The sequence below is a fragment of the Anguilla rostrata genome, chromosome 14 (assembly GCF_018555375.3).
Source record: "Anguilla rostrata isolate EN2019 chromosome 14, ASM1855537v3, whole genome shotgun sequence".
Lineage (NCBI taxonomy): Eukaryota > Metazoa > Chordata > Actinopteri > Anguilliformes > Anguillidae > Anguilla > Anguilla rostrata.
Window position 1 is genome coordinate 501,933 of NC_057946.1, and position 22,949 is coordinate 524,881.

At 47.8% G+C, this 22,949-nt stretch overlaps 1 protein-coding gene and 2 long non-coding RNA genes across 7 annotated transcripts; 1 reads left to right on the plus strand and 2 right to left on the minus strand.

Annotated features, from left to right (window-relative positions):
- Positions 1-3,200: 3,200 nt before the first annotated feature.
- rnf208 (ring finger protein 208) lies at positions 3,201-15,501 on the plus strand. Of its 3 annotated transcripts, XM_064308187.1 has the most exons (3): positions 3,201-3,270; positions 4,256-4,881; positions 12,970-15,501. In XM_064308187.1, the coding sequence occupies exon 3, from the start codon at positions 14,013-14,015 to the stop codon at positions 14,820-14,822; it is 810 nt and encodes a 269-aa protein (XP_064164257.1). In that variant the 5' UTR covers positions 3,201-3,270; positions 4,256-4,881; positions 12,970-14,012; the 3' UTR covers positions 14,823-15,501. The 3 variants fall into 3 exon arrangements, with proteins under 3 accessions (XP_064164257.1, XP_064164256.1, XP_064164255.1); XM_064308186.1 differs by lacking the exon at positions 3,201-3,270 and having other exon boundaries at positions 4,236-4,881; XM_064308185.1 differs by lacking the exons at positions 3,201-3,270; positions 4,256-4,881 and adding an exon at positions 8,531-9,334.
- A 591-nt stretch (positions 15,502-16,092) lies between these two features.
- On the minus strand, positions 16,093-18,855 carry LOC135239643 (uncharacterized). Of its 3 annotated transcripts, none has more exons than XR_010325438.1 (3): positions 18,736-18,855; positions 17,999-18,090; positions 16,093-17,868 (listed from the first exon to the last, which is right to left on the minus strand). It is a non-coding gene; the product is annotated as an uncharacterized LOC135239643 (long non-coding RNA). The 3 variants fall into 3 exon arrangements; XR_010325437.1 differs by lacking the exon at positions 18,736-18,855 and adding an exon at positions 18,449-18,559; XR_010325439.1 differs by lacking the exon at positions 18,736-18,855 and adding an exon at positions 18,365-18,517.
- Positions 18,856-19,945: 1,090 nt separating this feature from the next.
- LOC135239644 (uncharacterized) lies at positions 19,946-22,461 on the minus strand. Its single transcript, XR_010325440.1, has 2 exons — positions 22,083-22,461; positions 19,946-21,125 (listed from the first exon to the last, which is right to left on the minus strand). It is a non-coding gene; the product is annotated as an uncharacterized LOC135239644 (long non-coding RNA).
- Between the last annotated feature and the right edge of the window lie 488 nt (positions 22,462-22,949).

A 22,949-nucleotide genomic window follows, 5' to 3' on the forward strand; every position in this document is an offset into this window, starting at 1 on the left:
TCTTCACTCTGAATTTCCCACGCTGCAAACCTGGCGTGCTAGCGCCCCCCCAGCATAGTCACAGTGAAACTACAGCGGTTCCCCCTGCGACTCTGTCCCCGTGGTGCTGCTCAGTGCGTGCCTCTCTTTCATGCGATGAACAATAGCTGCGCTTCCACTTTTCTCTGAGCAAGCGGTGATGGAGCAGGTCAGGGCCTTATAAGGCCAAACGGGCCTGGCGGAAGTGGCAGAGAACAGGAAGTGAGCGGGTACCTTCCTGACTCACACGCCAGTCTCAGATCAGTTTTTCCGTCGGGAGGTCAGCGGAAGGCCACACCCTCGGGCTCAGTTTCAGTACAGGGAGAGATTTATTAAGAAATCTATATTTAAAAAATAATAATTTTTTTTTTTTCCCCAAGCTTTGCTAATAATTTGGAATGTCTAATTGTATTCATTAATGCCTAATGGCTGGTGCATACTACAGGACTTTTCAAATCCTAACCGACATTGAAAACGTAGGAGATCCACACAACCACAGATTTCACAGATTATTTTTTTGTCTTTCAGTGGTCAGAACACACAAACTAGAAGATTTGGCCGAGATCTTATCACACTTAACATTCAAACTCAAGAGCAGAGTCTGAACTCTCAGAACCTGGGATCTTGCAGAAACTTGTGTGATTCAACAAGACTTTGAGTAGTGGGCACCAGGCATAATTCTGAAACCTCTGCCATTGATTCGGGATAGAGCAGATGTAAGAAGTTAGAAGCACTGGCCCAAAGTAAGATTTGAACACCTGTCTCTCACTCACCCGAAGGCTCCAAAGAGGAAAATGTGACCAGTCAGCTAACTGGCGAAATCACCCCTAGCCAAGGGCAACAACGTCATTTTAAACCTGAGGGTTGTGTCATCACAGAGCGTTGTCATGGTAACCCGCTATTAGGCCTTCACTTTGCTGAACATCACTGTTTCACTAGCGAACCAGTGAGCTACACCCGCTACACCAGTGGTATCAAACTCGTTGCCATGGAGGGCCGTGTGTATGCAGGTTTTCATTCCAGCCTCAGATCTTGATTATATAATTAGTTAAATTATTTGCTGAATTAGGGATGCAGGTTTGTGCACAATGGTGACCCGACGTCTATGGTGACCCGCATTGTCTAAATAAAAATTCTTATATTCTGTGCTTCAATGCAGTTAAACGCATATGGCTGAATGAGTAATTGGACTCAATTAAGGCAGCATTAATTGGTTGGAATGAAAACCTGCATACACACGGCGCTCCATGGCAACGAGTTTGACACCACTGCGCTACACCAACACCTGCTCTCCCCTGAAGCATGAGATGTCCGCCCAGGCTTCTCATCACACCCCAGTTTGCAAGGCGCGTGCGCACGAACATGAGGGGGAGGAAGACACTTCAGGGGCAGCTCAACACGTAGACTTCACGCACCCAATCAAACAAAAGGGGGCGCAAGAGAGCAACAAGATGCTCCAATCCCTGCCGATTGTAACCCTCCCATCGTTGGGCACTGCCCCGGAGTGGCTACTGGCCACAGGCGGCTCGGTCCAGTCCAGTCCAGTCCGGATTTCACACCAGCCCATCCAGCGGAATCTGAACAATGAGCCAGCCAGCAGTCCCTGATGAGCTGTTTATTAAACGCACACATCAACTTACAAATCAGACACAATCAATGCATTTATTAACTTTGGCTTACAGCACTAATATGCTTTTATTGAACAGTTACAAGGATTCTACAGAAGTTATCCTCCTTAATACGGAAGTACCCCCAAGGTAAGTACTCAAGGCAGTGTCATACTAGTGAATTACAATACAGTACTATGAAAAAATAATTTAATTTGTAAGACTGTAAACTGCGTAATTGCAACCATTCCAACTTCATGAGCCATTATTATTGCTTATTTCCTCTGCTCAGAGAGCATTAAGGTTATTGTTGTTTATGTATTTCCGTTACAGACAGGCTGCTGACCGATGCGCACACAGTGCGCTGATCATCGTGCCCGCGAGCAGCGAGCAGTGAGCAGTCTGCTTCCATCGCTCAGCGTAACCCACTTACCAAGCCCTCTGTTTAAAAACGGTGTCATTTCTGCGTAGGTGGCCCAGTCTTCCTGCCCCGGTGCGAGCCTGCAGGTTTGGCATGTTATTAATAACCTCAGCAGATACGCCGCAGTCACAGCGTTACTTCCACAAGCAGAGAGCCCTGTGAGAACGGCCAGAGAGAACAGCGATTCGTGGAAGACAGAAAGTGCGCAACACATTCGGTGACTCAACTGACTGCAACCAGTTGTGTTTCCTTTTTCTGTGGAGAGCAAAATGTTTTCAAACAGGGGTCCTCAATCTTATCTGGAAAGGGCTGGTGTGGGTGCAGGCTTTTGTTCCAACCAAGCAGTAACACACCTTATTCTACTAATCAACTACTTGGAAGTAGAATCAGGTGTGTAATGTTACGTCCCCAGCCTCTGCTTGCCTGGGTAGCGCAGGTGGAGGTAATTGCTTAATTGCTTGATTGCCTAATTGCTTAATTGCTTGATTGCCTCCACCTGCCTGTGGCCCTGCAGTATGAGGCTGGGGAGATTCTTCTTTCAAGTTTCTTTTGTGTGCGGCTTGTGGTTTGATTTGTGGTTTTGGGTTTGTAGTTTTTGTGAAGACTGCCCAGTTGGAACAAAAGCCTGCACCCACAATGGCCCTTTCTGGATAAGATTGAGGACCCCTGTTTTAAAAGAACAGTGATTGGTAGATTGTTTTACCCCTACCCCTAGCCATAGTCCAGTACCCAGATTTCAGAGAAAGCACTGAATAGAGTAACTGCTAAAATAAAGAAAGCATGTGAGTAAAGGAGGGATAAGAAGTTTACTGAAAGCAGGTGCTTCCACACAGGTGTGGTTCCTGAGTTAATTAGCAATTAAGGTCTCAGCACGCTCACACTCAGTAATAATGACACCTAACTATTGCCCTCAGGGGGTGAACTGAGGTCAGTTTTGAGAAAGGCTCTTTAGTAAAATTTTTGCAAAATCAATAACACTGAACCATTTTAAATTAAAGATTTTTTTTTGGCTGAAAATTGATTTGAATGATAATATCAGCACAAACATTTACGGCATAATATATGCTCTTTTTTATAGAAAAAATGTGTATTTCTTCATTAAATAGCAGGGATTTCTGACAGACGCTGAAATGAAAAGCCATGTGACTTTGCAGCACACAGCTGTGAGGTTAGAGTACCGGCAGACGAGCTGTAAAATGCCACCAGCAGCATTTTGTGAACTTGGTGAGGTCGCCTTGCTATGGAGGCTAGGAGGTTTTTCCACTTTAAAGCAGTACTCCAGGAAAACAAATGCCCAAGCAAAAAATAGATTGCATCTTCATTGCCCACCAGCCCAAAATTCCAAAGATGACCCCGCCACCCCCTGTTCTGAATCACATGCTGTATTTATTTGAACTATTGAAAAACAGAATGTTGATGCCCATTTATCACGTTCTGCTAATATTACAGTGAATGTCATCAGTTATCAGAAAGTCATTGCTGGATGCTTTCATGGGAGGGCAAAGATTGTGTCTGTTTGAAACCACTGACATGGTCAAGTGATTCTAGCATTCAAGCTAGTAACAGAGGACTTTGATAGCAAACCCATAGTCTAAGATCCTAAGATGATCTGGTCCATGTTACTAATGGAGAACAGCTTCAGATCCTAAAATGTGCTCTCCCTGGTTTGTAAACAGCTTCAGATCCTAAAATGCACTCTCTCTGGTTTGTAAACAGCTTCAGATCCTAAAATGCACTCTCTCTGGTTTGTAAACAGCTTCAGATCCTAAAATGCACTCTCTCTGGTTTGTAAACAGCTTCAGATCCTAAAATGCACTCTCTCTGGTTCGTATCTCTGACAGAGAACAGCTTCAGATCCTAAAATGCACTCTCTCTGGTTTGTAAACAGCTTCAGATCCTAAAATGCACTCTCTCTGGTTTGTAAACAGCTTCAGATCCTAAAATGCACTCTCTCTGGTTCGTATCTCTGACAGAGAACAGCTTCAGATCCTAAAATGCACTTTCTCTGGTTTGTAAACAGCTTCAGATCCTAAAATGCACTCTTTCTGGTTTGTAAACAGCTTCAGATCCTAAAATGCGCTCTCTCTGGTTCGTATCTCTGACAGAGAACAGCTTCAGATCCTAAAATGCACTCTCTCTGGTCTGTATCTCTGACAGAGAACAGCTTCAGATCCTAAAATGCACTCTCTCTGGTTCGTATCTCTGACAGAGAACAGCTTCAGATCCACGTCTCTGTTTTCATTCCTCGCTGCCCGGCCAGCCTATCCCGGAACACTTCCCACAATGCCGCTCTGGGCTCTACCCTTCCCCGGAATGCTCCTCAGCGTTTCCCAAACGGCCTGACCTCTCGAGCACCTTGTTTATTTGTTACTTTCGAGCGGCAGTGTAAAAGCTCAATGCTTTCCCCTCTTCTCTCCCATTCAAAGCAAACATGGCACGTCTGAACCATGGCTGTAATGGCCTGAGGTAGAGGATGATAAGAGAGACTGAAGCGCGCTAAAATAGTTCCTCTGAGTGTTTGTGGAACTTCTGTTTGCGGAGCCGGAGACAGCACTTTGACCCGAAGGTGCGCATACATCCAGTGTGTGTCCATCGCATTAATAATGAGCCCAATGTAACCAAAGCGTGCTCGCCAAATTCAGAGTGTATGTGAGAAAGTAACCCCTTCCTCTCATTGTTGACTTTCTGAGTTTTGGCAGAAAGAGTTTGGCAGAGACTTATGCTTCACTGAAATCAATTCATTGCACTTCTGGTTCCCTCAATCAAAAATCTCAACAAGCTTCCAGAAAGGAGAGAGAAAAACAAACACTATGAAGCTGTTTTCTTCTTCTGGAGGTAAGGAAAAAATCACCTTCAGTGTTGAAATGTATGTTTTGATCAGGAAAGGTGCTTATACTGAATTCATATGGCAGTTTCACCATGTTTTGAAAACTTTAGATTTTGCTCATATTTAAAAAAAATGTATTCTTTAAAAACAGAAGATAAAAACAAAACACTTTTACATGTTAAACTGTGGGTAGCATCTCAATGTACATTCCAAACCAATTGTGAGAGGGTTTTTGTAAATGAAATGTGGACATACTGTATTTTGTCATACATTGTCTAGTGTAAGACACAGTCTCTTATAATTGTATGTTTATTACACACATGCACGCACATGCACACACACACTCACGCACATGCACACACACACATGCACACTCACACACATGCATGCACACACGCACACACACACACACACACTCACGCACATGCACACTCACACACACACACATGCACATATGCACACACACATGCACACACACACATACACACAGTAGCAGATGCTAGTGTAGCATAGCTTGTCAACATTCGATTAGTAAGAGGAGCGCAAAAGCTTCTTTATGTAGCTGATCTGAGAGTTGATTTAGTGTAGCTTGTTAACAGTAGTAGATGGTAGTGTAGCATAGCTTGTTAGCAACAGTAGATTCTAGTTTAGTGTAGCCTGTTAACAGTGGCAGATGCTAGTGGGTTATAGCTTGTTAACAGTAGTAGATGCTAGTTTAGTGTAGCTTGTTAACAGCAGTAGATGCTAGTTTAGTGTAGCTTGTTAATAGCAGTAGATGCTAGAGTAGTGTAGCTTGTAGTAGATGCTAGTGGGGTGTAGCTTGTTAACAGTTGTAGATGCTAGTGGAGTGTAGCTTATTAACAGTAGTAGATGCTAGTGTAGTTAGTTGTAACAGTAGAGTGGTAGTTTAGTGTAGTTTGTTAACAGTAGCAGATGCTAGTTTAGTGTAGCTTGATAACAGTAGATGCTAGTTTAGTGTAGCTTGTTAACAGTAGTAGATGCTAGTGTAGTGTAGCTTGATAACAGTAGATGCTAGTTTAGTGTAGCTCGTTAACAGTAGTAGATGCTAGTGTAGTGTAGCTTGTTAACAGTAGTAAATGCTAGTGGGGTGTAGCTTGTTAACAGTAGCAGATGCTAGTTTAGTGTAGCTTGATGACAGTAGATGCTAGTTTAGTGTAGCTTGTTAACAGTAGTAGATGCTAGTGTAGTGTAGCTTGATAACAGTAGATGCTAGTTTAGTGTAGCTTGTTAACAGTTGTAGATGCAAGTGTAGTGTAGCTTGTTAACAGTAGTAAATGCTAGTGAGGTGTAGCTTGTTAACAGTATCAGATGATAGCTTAGTGTAGCTTGTTAACAGTAGTAGATGCTAGTGTAGTGTAGCGTAGCTTCTTAACAGGAGTAGATGCTAGTGGGGTATAGCTTGTTAACAGTAGCAGATGCTAGTGTAGTGTAGTGCTAAAAATACAAAAAAAAAAAACAGATGCTGGTAATATAATAATCCCCTGCCACTGTGATTTATTTGAGGAGAATACAGATTAATAGAAGAGCTGTCCCTGTTGATGCTTTCCCAAGATCACAGGTGATTAAACTACTGCCACATCACATGTAGCATCTGTTTCAGTGCCTCTCCAAATGAACCATCTCGGTGTCTGCTAATCAATTAGGAGAGGGGATCCAGCTAATGATGCCAGGGGTGGACAATAATATGGGAATATGTATCATTTCACAAAATACAATCCACCCCCCCCCTAATAAATTGTATCTGTGCACTACATTCAAAATGGTGGAGGTTGACATTTTTCTGCAGATGGCACGAAGGTGTAATCCACACAGTGAAAGAGGAGAGCGACTCATATGTGCCGTAAATACAAGCAGATACTGATTTCACATACATGCACAATGCTACTCCTGCCTGCCGCTGCCTGCCTGATCTCACGCATTGCTATGGAGACACACGATGCATTCGGAGCATGTGCAGTTCAGAATCAGGTCAGATGATGTATATTTGTTTAATGGATCACAAACGTCACGGTCAAGGACCTGTCATGTTCAGCGAGCTCGTAGGAGGGAATAGGCTGCCTTTGACCGCTCTCGACAGCATTTTTGTGGAACGTTTGGATCTTGTGACAGCGGCATTGCCTACGGGGGTGGGGGGGTTGGGGGTGGGGTACGGGGCGGGGGAGGACATGGGGGTCTTGGCTGTGTTGACATCACTCTGTCTGACTTAAGCTCTGTTCAGTGGTGATTTCTGAATGAGTTCCTGATGCCTTTGTTCACCTTGAGGAGCTCGCTGCTGCACGTGTGCCGACTGAAGCGAAGGATTCTGCCTGAGACTGACGATGCTCTGTGTGACATATCAGCGGCGGATTATGCAACATATCAGTGACCACTGTGTTTTCTGTGGTATTTTATTATGATGACATCTGCTTCCGATAATGAGTGGCAATATGCAGTGTTCTTACAGTGAACTGTGTCTCAAATAAGGAGAAATGGTTTTTACATGGAATGTAAAGTGAGTTGCACCACAGGGCACACACGCGCGCACATGCACATGCACATGCACATGCACACACATACACGCACACACACACACTCACGCACGCACGCACACACACACGCATGCACGCACGCACACGCACACACATGCACTCACACGCATGCACGCACACGTACGCACGCACGCACACACGCGCGCAAGTGCGGTGCTGCAGCCCACGGCAGTGGAGTGTTGCAAGGTGCCCTGCAGCAGGGTTGTGTAAGAGCCCGGGTGCTCAGTCAATGTCACGCGCTTCCCGTCCGTCTCTCTGCTCACGAATTTCACAGGACCCCACAAGAACCCGAGGGACACGATGTCAGGGGCCCTGCAGCAGGGAAGGCTGCCAAAATGGCGGGCACGCGCTTATCCACCGATCAGCGATTTGAATCAAGCCAGCGTGCTTCGGTGTTTTTTTGTTGTTGCACGCGGTGGATGTTTGCCCAAGGTACACTGTGTGCCAGGCTGCATCGCTAGCGTTCCCAGCCTGCCGTGTGCAGGGAGGCAGGAGCCACACTGTCAAACGCACACGCGCGCTTTCATCACCATCATCATAAAAATATGATCGTGCTTTCTACAGAGGGCTGTGTGGAGAGAGAGAGAGAGGGAGGGAGAGGGAGAGGGAGGGAGAGAGAGGAAGGGAGTGGGTGGGGGGGGGGAGGGCGGCAGGGGGCTGTAATTGCTGTCCACTGATTCCAGGTCCCTGGTGTGTGTAGAACCGAAGGCCTGCCTTAGTGCACACATTTGTGTGCATGTGTGTGAGAGAGAGAGTGTGTGAGTGTGTGCATGTGTGTGTGTGCGTGCGTGCGTGCCTGCGTGCGTGTGTGTGTGTGCGTGTGTGAGAGAGAGAGAGAGAAAGAGAGTGGTGAGTGTGTGTGTGTGTGTGTGTGTGTGTGTGTGAGAGAGAGAGTGAGAGAGAGCGAGTGTGTGTGTGTGTGCTTATCTGTGTCTGTGTGTGAGAAAGAGAGAGAGAGAGTGTGTGTGTGTGCTGCGTGCGTGCGTGTGTGTGTGTGTGCTTGTATCCTGTTGTGTGTTTCTGTTGTGTGAGAAAGAGAGAGAGAGAAAGAGAGAGAGAGAGAGGAAGGGAGAGGGAGGGGGGTTGGGTTAGGGGCAGAACCCTCATTGGCTGGAGATTTTCACTGGTGATGAGAAAACGTGATCCAGTCTGCAGTGGCACTGCAGCAAGGTACTGCAGAGAGAGAGAGAGAGAGAGAGAGAGAGAGAGAGAGAGAGAGAGAGAAGCAGAGAGAGACTGAGAGAGTGAGAGAGAGAGAGATCGAGAGGGAGAACGAGAGAGAGAGAAGCAGAGAAAGGCAGAAAGAGAAGCAAAGAGCAAGAGAGAGAGAAGGAGAGAGAAAAAGGCGAACTGCAGAGAGGAGTAGGGGATACAGTGCAGTGTGGAATCCAGCTGCCATCACTGAGGAACAGAGAGAATAGAGAGGGGACTGCGTGATAACAAAACAGAGAAATTAAGAAGCCCCCCCACACCCCCTTGCAGCAGGATGGAGGGAAGGAGAGAGAGCTGGCGGGTTTCGCGGGAGGTGTAACGGCAGAGAGGCGCGGACCGCGGCATAAAGGGAGAGAGAGAAACGGCCGAGGGAAAGGAGGAAGAGGAGGAGGGGAGGAGCTGAAGAGGGCGCTCCATGACGGCTGCGTTTTTGTCGGCGGGCTATTTCTAGCGGACGGAACAGGCGCTGACGCATCGCGACATCTCTTCGTCTCCGTCGTTCCTTCCCTTCCTCCGTCCTTTCCTCTTTTTCTTCTCCCCTTTCTGCGATGCGGGGAGCGCGGGAGCGGGAGAGGGACTGCGGGGCGCTGGGGTCGTCTCTCTGAAGGCGAGCGGCTTCGACGGCATCTCTGAGCACGGCGTCCTGCACACGGCTGGGGACCCCATCCTCACTGAGACCTGCACACGCACTGAAGACCAGGTCAGATCAGAGATGGGCTCCTGCAGTTAGTGTGTGTGTGTGTGTGTGTATGTGTGTGTGTGTGATGTGTGTGATGTGTGTATGTGTGTCGTGTGTGTGTGTGTGTGTGTGTGATGTGTGTCCTTGTGTGTGTGTGTGTGTGATGTGTGTATGTGTGTCGTGTGTGTGTGTGTCCTTGTGTGTGTGTGTGTGATGTGTGTATGTGTGTCGTGTGTGTGTGTGTGTGTGTGTGTATGTGTGTTGTGTGTGTGTGTATGTGTGTCGTGTGTATGTGTGTGTGTGTGTGTGTGATGTATGCGTGTGTGTGATGTGTGTGTGTGATTGTGTGTGTGTGTGTCATATGTATGTGTGTGTGCGCGATGTGTGTGTGTGTGTGTCATGTGTATGTGTGTGTCTGTAAAGGGTCTGAAATGCCTGTGTGAGTGTTCAGTGCATGTGCATGTGCATTTGTGCATGTTTTTGTGTCTGTGTGTGTGTATGAGTATGTGTGTGTGTGTGTGTGGAGTGCATGTGTGTGAATATCCATAGACTGAGTGTGCATTTGTGCGAGTCTGTGTGAATGTGTGTGCGTGGGTATGTGTGAGTGTGGTGTGTTTGTGTGTAGGTTTGCGCGTGTTTGTGTGTGAATGTGTGCGCGTACAAACAGCAATAAAAAAATGAGAGAACAGACAGGAAACAGGCGTGTTCGTAGCGAGCTGCGCGGTTTCACACGGACGCCTCGGCCGCGGCTGTGTGGCTGTTTCAGACGTGGAAGGGCCAGGCGCACAGAGCTCTTTATCTGATCTGAGGCTGGATTTTTCTCAAGAGAAAAGAGAGAATTTCGACTGTGAAAATGTCACGTCCGCAAACATCTTGGTTGCGGCAGGGACGTCTGCGCGGTGGATGCGTCCACGCTGGCTGCTGGGAGACCCTCTGCAGTGGGGTCTGGTTCCTGCTTACATAACCCACAAATTACCACAACTGCCCCAAATCCGCTAATTCGACTGAGCGAGCTGGGCTCTGCAGCTAGGACGGGTTTGTGAGGACCCTCTAAGTCCCTATAAGGCTGTGTTTATTCAGCAGATGAAAAAAGTGTTTGTGTGTGGTTTTTGCTTTCAGTTTTAAGCTGAGCTTCCTGTCAACAGAGATTCCGTATGATTGACTGTGAAATAAAAGCTTGGGAAATATAGATCATATACACAAAACGTTTATACGTATATACACAGGATGCTCAGCGACAGCGGGCGAAGTGTTTTGAAAAGGATTCATGCGTCGCCTTGGCCAGATTGTTGTATTCTTGAAGTCGTTTTTGGATTTGTGCTCAGTCAGTTGAAGCGAAAACAAACAGTTTTGAATTAATAATAGGCAGGAGATGATTTCTAACTCGTTTCACATCACCCCCCACCCCCACTGCTACCATGGCCAGCACACTACCACCCTGCCCCCCACCCACTGTTTCTGAATGGAGAGTTTTTTCCAGAATGGTGTGGCGGTTGGAGAGGCAGTGTAGGCGGGGTGAGTCATGGGGGGGGTGTATTTGGAATGAGGTGGGGGGGGGGGCGTGCGAGAGAGAGAGACAGCCGTTCGGCGATAGCGCATCTCGACTCCTCGCTGGCTGGAGGATGCACAGGTGGAATGCTCCCGGGCCAGATTGCACAGGAATGTGCTGGAAAGTACAGCAGGGTTCGGGGGGGGGGGGGGGGGGCTCATAGTACGGGGGGTTAGGAAAGGAGATGGGAGAGCTGCTTTTTTAAAATAAGCCTCTCCAGTGGCTTTTTCCGGTTTGTGCCTCCCCCCGTGTTTTGGTTATTCATGCAATGTTTCATGTTCATCATGTTGTGTTTTCTGAAATACTGCGCGCTCCTTTGTTGAATGTATCCAGTGTCTCCAATCGCTGTGATCTGGCCAGCTGTGCTAACATATTGTGTGGCTAATGTGTGATGAGCCGTTCATGTAATGGAGGGATTTAGCAAACGACAACGCCAGTGCAGCCAAACAGCATTTTATTTTTTATTGAGATTCAGAAAGATCTGAGCTCAAAGGTGCTGTGATTACAAAGACTAGCACTGTGTTTGTAATTGTGTGGGTGCATGTTTCAGAATGTTCGCTTGAATTTCTGTGTGCATGTGTGTGTGAGCATGAGCATGTAGGTATCCTTGTATGAGTGTATAGGAATGTAGTGTGTGTGTGTGTGTGGGTATGAGTGTACATGTGCTAATACGTATTAGTATATTCGTGTCTGTGCATTATGTTTTTATATGTGTGTGTATGTGTGAGTGTGTATATATGTATTTGCGTGCATGAGTATGTGTGTGTATGTACACGTGCATGTGTGTCAGTGTCTTAGTGTGCATGCATGGGTGTGTGATTGTAAGCATGCATGTGTTCGTACATTAGGAAAGATACTCACAGTCATCACACCCACTACCACTACCCACGACCCAGGAGACAAATAACCAGAGAGAATGAGGGAGAGAGAGAGAGAGAGAGAGAGAGAGAGAGGCTGAAGATTGTAAACATATTTCCTGCATAACACAGGGGTGCACAGCTCCAGTCCAGGGGAGTAACTCCATGTCCTGTTTTTTGTTCCAACCGATTATTCTGCTTTAATTTCATTCAAACAGCTGCACACGCCAGTGCTGGTTGAGACCACGGGCAGCCATTTTCACCCTGGATGCCCGGCAAGTCGGGAGCTGCAGCACTTCCCTTTGTGAAAAATGGCAGATCACATTAATGACTGGGCTGATTAATTAAATAATCAAAAAAAGAACTGCAATCCTAGAACACGTTAAAAATATAACTCTGTTCGGAATGTGAATTAAGTATTAATCTGGAATCTTGCGTTTCACAAGAGCCTGTTTCACATTGTGTGTGTGTGTGAGCGAGAGAGAGAGAGAAAGAGGAGAGGGAGAGAGAGATAGAAAGAGTGGGGGAGAGATAGAGAGAGAGGCGAGGGAGAGATGGAAAGAGAGGAGAGGGGGAAAGAGATAGAGAGAAGGGGGAGAGAGAAAAAGAGAGACGAGAGAGAAAGCTGAATGGAGAGTAGGTGTGGTGTAGATGAGAGGATGTGGGGGTGGGGGGGGCGGTGGGCCGTGTGAGCTGTGAGCCGACGGCACTCATTTTGTGCCTGTTTTTACTGTGGTACTGTGGAGACGGCTGGCAGCGGTTCCTCAACCTTTAGGGGAAGAGGGGAAGGGAAAGGGATTGTGGGTAATAAAGAGAGTGGGATTGTGGGTAATAATGCTGACAGGCAGGCTGAGAAAGCAGTTGAGCTGGCAGTCTCCTGGGCATGTGGTGGGGGGGGGGGTGGGGGGGTGGGGGGGAGCGAACCCAGCAACTCCGAGCTTCAGTCCGCTAAAGACAGGAAGCCGCTGCACAATCACACAAGATGCCTGATAAGACCCAAAAATAGAAATTCCTGCAGAACCTGCCCCGGACTGCCCCCCAACCCCCCAGCATTTAGGCCGCTCAGTTTTATTCTCATTATTTTTTAATGAACGGGGGGTTGGGGTTTGTGCGTGACCGGTTGAGAGCCAGGCATTTAAACAAAAGGGCAACTTTTCAAAACGCCACAGTAACTATCCTTGGGATTGCTATGTCTTTGGCTAATGTGTGAGAGTATGACGTATGTACTGTGTGTGTTTTCTTGTTTTCAGACGGCTGAGCTCAGTCACTGGCGAGGGAGACTCTGGGTGCAGTTCTACCCCAACCACACAGAGGGCGCTCTCTGGAAATCTATGGCTGCGATGGATACGCGGCCGGCCTGGGTGTGACTCTCGTGGACATCTTGAGACGTCAAGTGGGCAGTACCTGTCCCTCGCTGGGAAAAGGCACACAACATTGCATTCCCAAATAGCTTGGGACAGTTGCATTGCCGTTTTAGGAGCTGGTGCTCCTGTTCCTGTTGGGGTCTCTTTCCCAAAAAACCCCCCAGATCAGCAGCTTATCAACACAGCTGCAGGTTTGCCAGGATATCTGCACTGAACTCCAGCTTAACGACTAACTGGGACACAGAAGATCACACTTCTGCTCCTGTGAGAACTTATTCCAACTGGATGGGACAGAAGAGAAATCCGAAAGTGTTGTTTTCGTCTGCTGTTCCCGACAGAAGTCAAATATACTGTTAGACCTGTTATTTATCTGTGTCAAAAAAAGCCAGCAGAAAATACCTGTTCTGGATCTCAAGACCTCATAATGCATCTGTGTGCGTGTATGAATACGTGAATTATATATACAGTCGGATATTTAATGATGTAAATACTCATTGTCCTGCTGAAGGCTTGTAGCCATTCTTGGTTGTTTGTCTGCTGTAGTGTCAGAATTGACTTTGAGATATTAATTTCTCTTGCTGTATGTTTCTCTGGAGACTGTGGTTCTGCGTGACCCAAACTGCACTTTGACACAGTTCCGGAGTCCGGAGCACTGAAAGGGGGTGCTTTTGGGGCAGACTCAGGATCCTTGGGTTCTGGTCCTGTTGAATTTGTACGTCCGTCGGTCCGTCCGCTGAGCTCCTCGCTCGGGTTGTTTCTGCTGAGGGGGTTTGGGGGTCTGATCTGAGCATGGACAGAGTCATCCGCCCGCAGGTCCCCTCCAATGGCTGAGGGGGGCAGCACTGAGAGCCCTCCTGACCGGTGCCCCACCGCACTCCCAGCAGCCCCACCCCCCAGGGCCCCCCCCAGGGCCCCCCCCAGCTGAGCGCATGTCCTGCCTGAGGCGCCAGCCCGTGGCCATCCCCATGGACACCGTCAAGATCATCCAGTCGGAGAAGATGGGGCGCGAGTGTCCCAGCCCCCCCGTCACCCAGCCGCGGTATGCGCCCCCCCCGCGCGTGGCCTGGGACTGCGGGGGGACCGAGGGCGAGGTCATCGTCAACCAGGCCTGCGGCGACCTCCCGCTGGACCTGACCCTGAGCCGCGCCATGGCCACACCCCACCACCACGCCCACCACCGGCCCCCGGCCCCGCCCGCCACGCCCGCCCGGCACGAGCGCCCCGCCTACCTGTCCCAGCGCAAGGCCAGCGCCGGCCCCGCTGAGCTCTGCTACCACCAGTTCCACTACAAGATGGAGGACGTCATCGTCAACCAGTACGTGCTGCGCTCGGCCTCCCCCTCCGCCCCCGCCCCCTCCAACTCGGTGGTGCCCTACGAGCCGCTGGACTGCCCCACCTGCGGGCACACCTACAACTTCGCGGGCAAGCGGCCGCGCATCCTGTCCTGCCTGCACTCGGTGTGCGAGGAGTGCCTGCAGATCCTGTACGAGTCCTGCCCCAAGTACAAGTTCATCTCCTGCCCCACCTGCCGGCGCGAGACCGTGCTCTTCACCGACTACGGCCTGGCGGCGCTCGCCATCAACACCAGCATCCTGAGCCGGCTGCCCGCCGACGCCGCCAGCGCCATGCAGTGGGGGGGCGACCCCGACCGCAGCTGCTACCAGACCGTGCGCCAGTACTGCCAGTCCGCCTGCACCTGCCACGTGGGCAACCCTCTGACTTCCTGCGGCATCATGTGAACAAAGGGGGGTTTACCCTGGAACTGGCAACCCTGAACCCCCTCTTCCCCATCCTCCCCCACCCCCCCCCCCGCCACAGAACATCCGTATATTATATATATGTATTTATCAGCACTGGAAAACGCCACAGAGGCGACGGACTTAAAGCAAGACTTGAAAAGACTTGACGTGCGCAGTACTGCTGAAGAGACTGGGACGATTACCCAATAAATGTATTTTATGTATGAAGTGCAGTCCTCTCTCCCCATCCCATATTTGTGTTTGCGCCCCTCGTGCTCTCAGAGTTGGGGGTTGGGGGGGGGGAGGGAGGGGGGTGCACTGGCACGGCCCAGGAGCCAATCAATGAACAAAGAAATGATAATAATAACAATAATGAAAACAGTAATAATGACCAGCCATTCAGTTTGAACTCTGAGGACTGCTGAGCTGTCCATCTGACTGTTTAAATAAAGACAAACACACACACCGGCCAATTAAAGACAGTGTTACACTCTTCAGACCCTCGATTAAGAGCATTTTACAAAGCATAACAACCGTAGATGCAAAAATGGAAGAGAAGGTAGATACTTTTTCTGGATCTGCTCCTTGTCCTGAAGTGTCAATTGAACTTTTGCTCCTATTTATTTGAATATATGTAGAAATGCAAATGACACATATCAAATATAATATATTGTTCCAAGCAGTGTAGTCGTCTTGTATTTGTAGTTCATTCCTAAATGTTGTTTGAGTGACGGCTGTATTGCGGTCAGTTCTGTGGCTGTTTCCCGGCCCTTGGATCTATGAGCAGGGGTACAGGGGAGCAGGGAGGTGCAGGGGACAGGGTGCAGGGTGCAGGGTGCAGGGGTCAGGGGCAGGGGTGCGGGACAGGTGTCGACAGGGGGCAGGGCGGGGCAGGCGGTGGCAGGGGCAGGGCAGGGGGCGGTGCAGGGTACAGGGGTGCAGGGGGTGCAGGGGTGCAGGGGTACAGGGGCAGGGGTGCGGGGGCAGGCAGGGTGCAGGGCAGGGTCAGGGCAGGGGTCGGGGCAGGGGCAGGGGTGCAGGGCGTACAGGGGGCAGGGGGCAGGGGTACAGGGTGCAGGGCAGGAGGCAGGGGTGCAGGGGTGCAGGGGTGCAGGGGTGCAGGGTACAGGGAAGGGTGCAGGGGCAGGGGTACAGGGGGGCAGGGGGGCAGGGGAGCAGGAGTGCAGGGGTACAGGGGGTGCAGGGGTGCAGGGGTGCGGGGGTGCGGGGGGCAGGGTGCAGGAAATGTGCAGGTGTGCAGGGGTGCAGGGGTGCAGGGGTGCAGGGAGGAAAGGGAAAGGATGTCGGGGGAAGTTGTGGAACTGACTACCCAAGGGGTGGGGTGGGGGGGGGGGTGGCAGGCTCAAAAGGCCTTGCCAAAAAAAGTTTGCTTTGGTCTACAGCTTCAAGGTGGCCCACAGAGACTACATAAGCACAGGGCCCAGAATTCCCTGCTACCTGCCTGAGTAGATCCATATTGTTTGGGTCGAGAACGCGGAGAACGAGGCGCGCTGATCCAGCTGATCCAGCTGATCCAGCTGAGATATATATCAGCCCTACACAGAATGAATCCCCAGGATGCCTCACAAGGTCAATAAGCAGATAAACGCACCACCGCCAGCCTTCTCAGTGTCATTAGACAGGCGTGATGTCACCCCCGTCTGGCGTACACTTTCATTCATAAAACCAGAAGTGCAGACATGCAGGAATCCCGTGATGAAACATCGATATGCATTCCAAATAAAATGTCCACGATTTTCATTCATGCAACAGAGTTACTTAACTGACCTTGGATCATTACTGTCAGCAACGAGGGGCCTTTTCTTGGAATGAACAATGATTTTTCCATGCTGAACTATTGGCACATGAATGAACTAAGCTGACACAAAGCAAAGCCTGTTGTCTCTCCACCAGGCTAGCATCTCCTCACATGTCACATATATGAGGATATATGGTAAGGGTCAATGGACAAAAAGAGGACTGCACAAAGCACTTTATTACAAATGCCTCTTATTCACCCATTCACACGCACACACACGCACACACACACACACACACACACACACGCGCACACACGCAGGCACACACACACACACACGTACACACGCGCGCACACGCGCACACGCGCACACACACACGCGCACACACACACACGCGCGCACACACACAAACGGTGAAAGAGAGCAGGAGCATTGGGGGGTTAGGTGTCTTGCTCAAGGACACTTTGACACGCTCAGAAGGTAATGAGTGAGTGCCTCTCCCCCCCTCCCCCTCCCCCTCCCCCTCCCCCCCTGCTCTCTGCTTCCCAGGTCAGACCCCCCCCCCGCTCTCTGCTTCCCAGTTCAGAATGCTCAGTCTTGCTCAGGCTGCAGTGCTCATTGCAAACCTCTGTGTCGATTTGCGAGCGCAGACAAGCATCTCCCCGAAGCTGTGACGTCAGCCACCAGCTGTATGGCGGGTGGAAAAACTCCAGCACAACATTGTCTAATTTTTTTTTAAACAACAACAAAAAAAGAAACAAGGACATTTATTCTTTGTGACATTCACATGTGCAAACTAACCAGGACTGACAATAAGCTTCCCTTTTCATGAATATTAATTGATTATTCACATTTTTTGGCTTAGGGGCTGGTTGCAGCACTGCTAATGAAACTTTGAGCAAAATGATTTGAATAAGAAATTAATATTCATTCAGAGGGAAGACTAGGAGGCATCTCCAGTTCTTTTTGTATATTTTGTATAAACATATGTTGCGTGGTAAACCCGTGTTTTTCAAACAGTTCAGACAATAAAATTATTGCATGCACAAACAGACACCTGTTCCTTTTGGCAGGGAATTCTTGTGTATTTCTCTTTGCGAGTTTTAACGAGATGAAGTCGATGCCGGTCTGGGAAGTTCCACTCATTCCCAGTCGCTCAGTCAGAGGTGACATCCTGTTGAAATGCGGAAGTGTGGATGACTGGCTCTTCTCCTGACAGAAGGTCTCTGATTGGGCGGCAGGGCAGGGGGTGGGGCTCCCAAAGGCACACAGTTCACTCTCTGTAACTGCAGACAGATTTGAAAAGAAACAGTCACAGGGTGGACCGAGCCTGGCGCCTGGGAGAATCTCCCCAGGAAAGATGAGCCAATTACTGAAAACAAACCAATTAGCAAAAGCAAATGTCATTAAAGCGACCTTTGACCTCCTGCAGCTGCTCTTGTGCACTGTGGGGCCTGGCAGAAAGCTGTTTTTTTCAAGGCAAAAGAAGAAATGATCACAAGGCCAACCTAAGATGAAACACACATGACATTAAGCCCAATTAAAGGCATTATAGAAGATTCAATTATTGGTTTTAGTATAAATAATATATTTAATATGATCTCTTGCTCAATCATACAATGTATAGCATATAACACATATGATGCAGGGAAATATAATAAATACTAGTGGAGGCAGAACTCCAGCTTAAACTTCAGTTTGCCAAATTTCTTTGATAAATACAGACTATTCATGGTGCATATTATTTAGCTCGCCAGCTAGATCGGTTAAGTAACTACATACCAAGTGCTATATTGACATAAACTGGCTTTTGAAACAGGCTTTCTTGAGGATCAATCTCAAGGTTTTCTGTTTGTTTTTACAAACCTTATCGCTCAAAGGAAGGCATGTTTTTTAAGCTGACTAGCAAGCTAGCGTTAGCTGCCTCAGCACAGAAGCTAGGAATGCAATGAAATATAGATGAGGTGCTTCACTCATCAGCCTTGGCCAATTCACCAATTCACCAATTCACACATTCACCAATTGACCTCACCAATTCAGACCAGTGAGGTCTGCATATGTAGCGTGAAGCTAAATGTAGTCTATGCAGTTTCTGTGGCCTTGCACTCAAATCACTTCACATAGGGAAAAAAGGAATTAAATATTTTTCTTACCTTAAAAGAGTAATTCTTTAAAGATTAAACATATTTACATTTTAAAACATATTAAACATGCAATGATGTTTGTGTGTCTGCCCTGTCGTGTTCCCTTGCTTTGTGGAGTCTGCATACCTGTCTCAGTCCGGCAGGTGGAGCTGATTAGGGCTCGATTACCTGACGCTGCGCACCTGTGTCCACCTGCCAGCCAAGCGGATAAAGCCTGAAGACACCGCAGGTGGAGAGATTCCTTTTGACTCAGACTCCCTTTGCGGCCGTGCGGTTTATAATGTGCAGCTACTACGTTGCTTTTCTTTCCTGTTTTAACATGTTTTTAGGGGGCTAGGCCAAAGCAGGAGGAAGTTTGCTGGAAGACTCACTCGTTTTGCTTTGCCCTGGTAGTGAGGTTTAGAACGGTGCTTTCTTTTAGCCAAGGAGTAGCCTAGCGCTGGCCTGTCTTCTGCCTAGACCATCCTGTTAACCTACACAGGGTTTTTTAAAATTTGATTTATTTTTAGTATTAATGTTTGTAGTAAATCTTATCTTTTTGTTATTGTATGTAGGTTTTGACTCCTTGTTTGATAAGTGACATTAGTTGTGCTCCTGTCAGTTGTAGTCCCTGGTTATCAGAACTTGGGCTGGCTTTTGGGACATAACCTTCCGGTTGTCGGTCTGAATGTGACCGACCTATTTGGGAAAGTGATGGCTGGGTTGGCATGGAATTTGCGTTTTCACGTCCATGTTTCCAAGAGGAAGTAACCTGTTTTTGGTGGCCCCCTGACTTTTCCTCTAGCACCACCATCAGGCCAAACATTCAATTTGTGATTGATAGTTAGATGCAAAAGTACTGGGACGGTGACAATTTATTTTTTATTTTTGGCTCCGTACTCCAGCACATTAGATTTGATAAAACAATTATTAAAAGGTTGAAGTGCAGGCTGTCAGTTTTAATGAGAATATTTGGGTGATCTGTGTACATATTACTGCCCTTTTATTCATGAAAGTATAAACAAAATGGTAGATGCATCAAATATATTATATATTCATGTATTTCATTTTATAATGATTACTCTTCCATATCTTATCCCTTTAATTAAAAATAATGCAAAATACTGCAGCAGTATATATATACAGTCTTCCAATAAAGTGAATTTAAGTTATATAATTTTACAGTACTATAAAAACTGATGGAAATATTAAAAAATATAAAATGAAAGTTATTCTTACATTTCATTGTGAAAAATATTTTAATTCACTTCAATAACAATACAACTGGCATATTGATGAAGGCAAAAAACATGTAATTACAATTAGCAATTTCATCTCAAATAAATAATTTATAGATGATTTAAAAAATGTATAATGTCCAATCGTGTGTATACTGCAGATAGCATAGACAAGCTAGTGCTGTCCCCCATTGCTTCTAATCACAGCTCTGTGTGCCAGTCAGACTCACTCACACAGACATGAGTTAGAGGAAGACACTTAATATGAAGCTGAACAGGCAGACTTCTGGACTTCTGATTGGCCAGTGGGGTTCACTGGCGTGCAGTGAGACCTGCATCTCGACCAATTAAACCCTCTCATTCCTGCTGATGTCAGAGCCCATTGTGACATCACGCTGGGGAGCTGGCAGACATAGGGCTCAGCTCAGGTCCAATACAATCTCATGCAGATCATTTTAAGTATTCCAGGAATTCAGCAGCAAAAAGGAGCTTATTCTCAATAACTGTACAGATGTCCTGTGTACATCACATTAGAAGCATTTAGCAAACACTCTTATCCTGAGCGACTTACACAACTTTTTTTGTACATAGCTTTTACATTGCATCCATTTATACAGCTGGTTATATACTGAAGCAATGCAGGTTAAGTACCTTGCTCAAGCGTACAATGGCAGTGCCCTACTTGGGAATCGATCCTGTGACCTTCACGTTACAAGACCAGGTTCCTTACCCATTATAATACATCGTTGTCCTATGTAGGTGGAGACATAGTTATTTTAAATGGATTCTAACATAATTTCAAGATTATTTCTTGAAGAAGAAATCATTGCACCTTTATATCCTTCATTTTCTTTTGTGAAGCTAAAAGGCTTCAGACGTCTCAGCTGTACACAACCTCTGTGCATAAATAAAGGTTAAAAACTCTTTAACAGGTTCTAGTAAGTGTAATGGAGCCATAACCGTTTGGGATAAATGCTGTGGGACCAGTTCCAGCGTCCTTGATTTGAGCATTAAGAACCTGGAGTGCACCACTGTCAGGCAGCTGAAGACAACAGTGCCCTGGCACACTAAGATTAACGCAATAAAAATCCAGTTCAGCTGGTAGACTTGTTCTTCGCCATTTTCCTGAAGATCAATCCAATCTTCTTTGGTACATTTTTTCCAGCGGGAATCGCCGGTTTCCTTTGGAGAAAATAAAATAACAGAAAAAAGAGAACATAAGTATCTGAGACCAGGTTTCAGCTTATCTTTTGCATTTGTTGGCCTGACTGTGTGACATTGCGAAGTCTATGATTTGACGTTAAGCAGAAGGGATTATGAGCAGAACGGTCTCCCTGGTCCTCTGAGGAGCTGGAAGATGACTCAGAATGACCTGCAGCCGGATGCCCATGCAGAAGATCAATTAGCCAGACAAATGAACAGAACAAAATGGCAGAGTATGAGAACCTGCAGCTTCCTCCCTCATCTCCCCGCGCTACACGCCATTTCAAGGGCATCAAGCTCCCAAGGCACTGCTGGTACGTCTCAAACAGCTGACACGATATTACATATTATCATGTATCATAGAAACGGCAAAATCTTATTTGTTACCTTTTTGCCCTAGAGGATGGGGAGCAATGATGCATTTCTCTGTTAAAATTTTCTGATTAACATAACGTATTTCAAATGAACTCAATTTAAATCAATTATATAACTGTGCTCTCCTATGTTCGGCAGTTATTACTTTTCTCAAAACTGTCCTGAACTCTATTTTTAAAATTTTTGCTGCAGGAAGAAACATCTGCAGCTGAGATGAAGGGAAGAGGAGCAGTGTTCTGTACATCGCCCCCCCCTCCGACCCCCCCGCACAGCGCAGTCAGCACCGTTACATAACAGTGTTGCGTAGCGGCAGTGCCAAGGACAGGCAGCAGTGATGCTGATGCTCTCTTTACAGAATGAGAGTGTGCTGGTCTCCCCCCGCTCTGCTGCACAGGAGGAGCCTGAAACAGCCCGGTCACTGCATTATTCAGCAGGCGGAGAGTCCTCAGTGACACCGGGGGGGGGGGGGGGGTGCTGTGATGCGTGTTCTGAAAGGGGTGAGCGGTGGCGGTGCGGGGGCGGGGCTGCAGGTAAAAGGGGAACAGGGTGTCTCCAGCTCACCTGAGCGGCTCCTGTAGGGCGGCGGCCCGGTCTGTCTCCGGCTTTAGGACCAGCTGAATCCTGCCCTGCTGCTGCTGCTACACACACACATACATGCATGCACGCACGCACACACACACACACACGCAGGCACGCACACACACACACACACACACGCATGCACGCACACCCACACGCATGCATGCACACACACGCATGCATGCACACACACACACATGCATGCACGCACAGCCACACACACATGCATGCACACACACATATGCATGCACGCACACACGCACACACACACACACGCACATACACGCACACACACACACACACAGCATGGTCTTTAGTATCTAAGCTACACAGGCACAGTCAGCTGAATCAGTGTGTGCTGTGCATGGAGCAGTGAGCCTCGACATCGTGTTTGTCTCACCGCTGAGGATGTGCCACTATCCGCATCACCGTCTCCTTCCAGCTGCACTGTCTCTCCACCTCCCCTGCCACACAGATTCACCATTACTCACTACAGTACCACACACACAGCAGATTCACCATTACTCACTACAGTACCACACACACAGCAGATTCACCATTACTCACTACAATACCACACACATAGCAGATTCACCATTACTCACTCCAATACCACACATACAGCAGATTCACCATTACTCACTACAGTACCACACACACAGCAGATTCACCATTACTCACTACAGTACCACACACACAGCAGATTCACCATTACTCACTCCAATACCACACACACAGCAGATTCACCATTACTCACTCCAATACCACACACACAGCAGATTCACCATTACTCACTACAATACCACACACACAGCAGATTCACCATTACTCACTACAATACCACACACA

Excerpts from the sequence above, each read along its gene's own strand:
- rnf208 (XM_064308187.1), top strand. The coding sequence starts at position 14,013 with ATGTCCTGCCTGAGGCGCCAGCCCGTGGCCATCCCCATGGACACCGTC.